This window comes from Echinops telfairi, unplaced genomic scaffold, assembly GCF_000313985.2.
Source record: "Echinops telfairi isolate 266 unplaced genomic scaffold, ASM31398v2 ScPeMD7_16;HRSCAF=60, whole genome shotgun sequence".
Lineage (NCBI taxonomy): Eukaryota > Metazoa > Chordata > Mammalia > Afrosoricida > Tenrecidae > Echinops > Echinops telfairi.
The window spans coordinates 11379844-11385587 of record NW_022103913.1 but is presented as its reverse complement, the minus strand read 5'-3'; the positions used below and the strand labels follow the sequence as shown (position 1 = coordinate 11385587).

The window sequence follows — 5744 nt, the reverse complement described above, 5'->3', positions numbered from 1 at the left end:
GCCATCATAGGGCTTAGATAAAATTTCTTAAAAATCGCAAACAATTACAGTACACTGTACAAAAGCAAAAATGCATCTGATACGTAGCTCCGATATGTAGCGATGCAGACAGAAGCGTGTACAGTATGAATCAGTGGCAGTAATGACAGCATGCGCTGCTATGCAAAAACCGCGATAGAGTGAAGCCGCGGAAGTCGAAGCATGAAGTGGCAAGGGTTCACTGTATTCTTATCACTGGTATATAAGAATCCAATTGATTTCTGCTCGTTAATCTTGTATCCTGCTACTCTACTAAACTCCTTGTTTCCAGAAATCCTATTGTGAACACCTTAGGATTCTCCCTATATAAAATTATATCATCTGCAAATAGCAAAAGTTTTACTTCTTTGCCCAGTTGTACTCCCTTGATCTGTTGCCGTTGTCTAATGGTACTGGCTAGGACTTCTAGCACAATGTTGAATAGAAGTGGGGATAAGGGACATCCTTTTCAGGTTCCCTTATTCAGTGGAATTGTTTTCAGCTTTTCTCCATTGAGTACAATATTAGCTATTGGTTTTTCAGATATGGCCTTTATTGAGGGTTTTCCCTTTTAATCCTATTTCAATAAGAGCTTTTATTAGGAATGGTGTTGATATAGTCAAATGCTTTTTCTGCATCAATTGATATGATCATATGATTCTTATCCTTTTTTCATGTTAATGTGGTGGATTACGTTGTTTTTCAAATATTGCACCATCCCTGGTATGAACCCCACACTTAGTCATGACGTTTTTTTGTTTTGATTTGTTTTGGTTTTGATATGGTGTTGGATTCTACTGGCCAAGATTTTGTTGAGGATTTTTGCATCTATGGTCATGAGGAATATTGCTCTATATTTCTCCAACCAGTCTTTGCCAGGTTTTGGTATTAGGATTATGCTAATTTCACAGAATGAATTTGGGAGTTTGCTGTCCCTTTCTGTGTTCTGGAAGACTTTGTGTAAAACTGATGTCAGCTCTTCTCTAAATGCTTGGCAGAATTCTCCTGTGAAGCCACCTGGATTGAAGTTTTTAGTTAGGAGTTTCTTTATTACCTTATCTATTGCTTCTGTTGTTATGGGTATGTTCAAAGTTCTCGATGGCCATATGAATTAATATGGAGAGTGGTTTTTTCTGGCTAGTTGCCCATGTCATCCAGATTATTGAATATGTTGGAATACAATCTTTTTTTTGTCCCAATCATTTTATTAGGGGCTCATACAACTCTTATCACAACCATACATACATCAATTGTATAAAGCACATTTATACATTCATTGCCCTCATCATTCTCAAAACATTTATTTCCTCTCCACTTAAGCCCCTGGCATCAGCTCCTCATTTTTTCCCCTCCCTCCCCTCTCCCTCATAAACCCTTGATAATTTATAAATAATTATTTTGTCATATCTTGCATGATCCAGAGTCTCCCTTCACACACTTTTCTGTTGTCCGTCCCCCAGGGAGGAGGTTATATGTACATTCTTGTAATCGGTTCCCCCTTTCCAACCCACTCTCACCACTGGTCCTGAAGGGATCATTTGGCCTGAATTCCCTGTGTTTCCAGTTCCTATCTGTACCAGTGTACATCCTCTGGTCTAGCCAGATTTGTAAGGTAGAATTGGATCCTGATAGTCGGGGGGAAGGAAACATTTAGGAACTAGAGGAAAGTTGTATGTTTCATGGTTGTTATACTGCACGCGGACTGGCTCGTCTCCTCCCCGAGACCCTTCTGTATGGGATGTCCAATTGCCTACAGATGGGCTGGGTCTCCACTCCGCACTCCCCCTCATTCACAATGATAGGATTTTTTGCTTTTTGATGCCTGATACCTGATCCCTTTGACACCTCATAATCACACAGGCTGGTGTGCTTCTTCCATGTGGGCTTTGTTGCTTCTGAACTAGATGGCGCTTGTTTACCTTCAGGCCTTTAAGACCACAGATACTGTATCTTTTGATAGCCAGGCACTATCAGCTTTCTTCAACACATTTGCTTATGCACCTATTTGTCTTCAGCGATTGTGTCAGGAAGGTGAGCATCATGGAATGCCAGTTTAATAGAACAAAGTATTCTTGCATTGAGGCAGTACTTGAGTGGAGGCCCAATGTCCATCTGCTACCTTAATACTAAACCTATAAAGATATGCACATAGATCTATTTCCACATCCTCATAAATATATTTACATATATACATGCCTTTATTTAGATCTCTATAAATGCCCTTTACCTCCTAGCTCTTTCCTCTATTTCCTTTTACTTTCCTCTTGTCCCACTATCATGTTCAGCCTTCATTAGGGTTTCAATAATTCCTCTCAGTTACATGGCATACCATCTTTTGTCATACTACGTTATCAATCTTTTCATTTCATTTGGATTTGTGTGACTTCCCGTTTCACCCCTAATTTTAGATATTGTTGTCTGCGCCTTCTTTTCCTTTAACTTTGCTAGCAGCTGTTTGATGATTTTGTTGCTCCTTTCAAAGAACCAACTTTCCTCCCCATCGTTTTTCTGTTTTCCAGTTCATTTATTTCTGTGCTACTTTTTATGATTTCTGTTCTTTTGCTATAGTTGTTGAAGATGTCATGTTAAGGTGCTGAACATGATTCTTTCCTCTTTTTCATGTGTCCATTAATTGCAATAAAGTAACCTCTGATAACCACTTTTGTTGTATCCCATAGGTTTTGGTATGTTGTGTTATCATTATAATTAATTTCTAGGAACTTCCTAATTTCCTCTCTAATTTGGGTCCAGTCTTTTTTAAGTGTGTTATTGAGTCTCCTTTTCCTCGAACATTCTTTTCCTTTTCTCTCAACTTCCTTGAAAAGTTGGGTAATTTGACTGCCATATGTCCTAATGTGTTTTTTTATTGGGCGGGGGCAGGTTAATCTGCCTCCTGGATGGTTGTCTCCTCTGTGATATTAGGGAAATTTTCTTCCAAGAATTCCATTACTATCTTAACTATAGACTTACGTGTTTCACAAGTGTATTTTGATAAGGCATAATTGACCTGCAGTAGTTCAGTTTACTATGAACTCAGCCCCAAAAGCATTCGACAAAATTAATAGACCATCTTGTTACTGATCTTGTAGTAAGACATCTCTTTGACAAAATCAATGACATGGAAAATCTTTTTAAATCTTTGCAAAAGAGACCACTTGATCCTTTAAGTATTTAGGCCTTCAGATCAGGGTGACATTTACTAAGCATTGACATTGCAGTCATTATTCCAAGTAGCCAGTCTTGCTAAGAAGTTGCTCTCTTTTTTATAGGCTGCTGGATAACCATCATGATGATGCTTCTAAGTTCATCTTTCTTCTAGCCAAACCCAACTACAGCTCTCTAGAACAAGAGGATTTCATCCCTTTACTTCAGGTAAGTGCTGTTCTCCTTTGAAAATGGGTTCTGAAGAGTGGTTTTGAAACTTGCTTTAGGAGCTAAGTCCTATTGTTTGTGAAACCCTACATAAAATCCATATTGTAACACAGAATAAACAGGTCTGTTCTCAGTTAAGCAGGGGAAACCTTACCCTTGCCCAACCACAGCAATCACTGGAGAACTTGAGAATTTGAAAAGGTAATCTGAAAAATGCTGGCATAAAACACCAGAACCACTCAACGAGCCTGGATTCTGCACTCAGTGCCTATTGGTTGACTCTTCAGTTAAGCACAATTCTGAAATGCTTGTTTTTCTAGTTTTCCAATGCAGGTATATTTGAGGCAGAAGTTAAGTAGGAGGAAGGGAGAATATAACAGGAGTCAAGCACAGTGAGATAGATGTGCAAGGACAGTTGCTACTAGAGCATAAAGGTAGTTGTGGAGAAATTAAAAAAAAATTTTTTTTAAAGACACCAAGATTATTAAAGGACCCTGGCCTGGGAGCAATTTAGGATAAGGGCATATAATTCTACTCAATCATCCCCAATCTCAATCAGATTTTAGCCAAAATCAGTCATTTATATTAGTACCAAGTTAAAAAAAAGAGTTGACATTAAGTCAGCTCTGACTCATGGTGACCTCACAGGGTTTTCAATGAATGGCTTGTTTTTTGGAAGTAGATCACCAGGCCTTTCTTCTGAGGCACTTCAGAGTGAACTCACACCATAACTTTTCAGTCACCACTTAACTGTTTTGCCGCCCAAGAGCCCTATTACTAGCCTTGATTCTTTGGTTTTATTACTAGCCTTGATTCTTTGAAATATATATATGAAACATTGCCACTTTAAACCTTTTTACATTTACAAATAAGTGTCATGTCCCTTCAATTATATTCTCCATGCTATGCAACCATCATCACTACCCATTGTCAAATGTTTTTATCACCCTAAGCAAAAACTCAGTTATCCCCTAAGCAGTAACTCCCCATTAACTCCTCACCCGGCTCCTGGTACCCACTAATAAGCTCTGTCTCTATCCATTTGCCTATTATATAAATAGGTTCATACAGTATTTGTCATTGTGTATCTGGCTTATTTCATATCACAAGGGTCACCCACAATACAGCATGTTTCAGAACTCTAGTTCTCTTGTTGACTAAATAAATATTCCATTGTTTGGATATCATGTGTTTTGTTTATCCATTTATCTGTTGATGACTACTTGGGTTTCTGCCTTTTCACAATTGTGAATAATGCTGAAATGAACATTAATGTGTAAGTATCCATTTGAATCCTGCTTTCAGTTCTTTAGGCTGTTATATCTTGGAGTGAAATAGGGTTTAATTTTTTTAAGAACCGAAAAAACAGTGGCTGCATTATTTTACTTTCCAACCATCAATGGATGAGTGTTCCAATTTCTTCACAACCTCATGAACATTTGTTTATTTCCATTTACTGTTAATAGCCAGCCTAGTGGGTATGAAATCAGGCAGTGGTGGCTCACTTCCCATGCAAGAGAACTAAGTTTGACTCTCAGCTAGTACACCTTACAGGCAATCATGACTTTTCTGGCTTGCATGTTGCTATTAAACTGGACAGGCTTCATATCTAGTGGTTTATCTGATATGTTTAATTAAAATTTCTGATCAGTACATGGCTACAAGCAAGTTCTCTCAGTAATACACTTATCTTAGTCTCAGTAAGACACCTTCAAAAACAAACAAAAGGTCACTTTTCCATTAAACAAATAATAATTTTGAGGTCATTTTTAACAAAAATCCAGTGGACATTTTCCAAGATCATGGAAGCTTTGCAACCAACTTACAAGAACGCTGCCCCACATAAAGCAAACTTTTATATTAAGCATTTTAAGGAAAGTGGTTGAGAAGACCTCAACAATGAGCGAAGAAAGAGAAGACTGTCAGCCCTGACAAATGAGGAACCTGTGGCTAAAGCCCAGAAACTGGCAGAAGACTGTAGAATCACGATCGCTGCTAACATTGGGATCTCTCGTGGTATGAAATGTTCCACTTTACGCAAGCATCTTGGCCTCAACAAACTTTTGGCTCAATAGGTGCCAATAGGCTTGCACAAATATTACTATCTCAAAGAGCTGTTCTTCCATCAGTCTTTAAAGCAAGATCAAAAAATCATATCATTGTGTGCTCACCTCCATGATACGATCACTGAAGACAAAAAGGTGCATAAGCAAATGTGGCGAAGAAAGCTGATGGTGCCTGGCTATCAAAAGATACAGCTTCTGGGGTCTTAAAGGTTTGAAGGTAAACAAGCGGTCATCTAGCTCAGAAGCAACAAAGCCCACATGGAAGAAGCACACCCACCTGTGTGATCA

General features: G+C 38.4%; 1 protein-coding gene across 3 annotated transcripts in view; it reads left to right on the top strand.

Moving 5' to 3' along the window:
* Window positions 1–5744, top strand: part of PPP2R3A (protein phosphatase 2 regulatory subunit B''alpha) — a 226071-nt gene that overhangs the window by 110015 nt on the left and 110312 nt on the right. For all 3 annotated transcript variants that reach the window (XM_004712102.2, XM_045287446.1, XM_004712103.3), the window contains one exon: window positions 3288–3390. In XM_004712102.2, the coding sequence (XP_004712159.1) occupies window positions 3288–3390 (103 nt within the window). The remainder of the gene's footprint in view (window positions 1–3287; window positions 3391–5744) is intronic.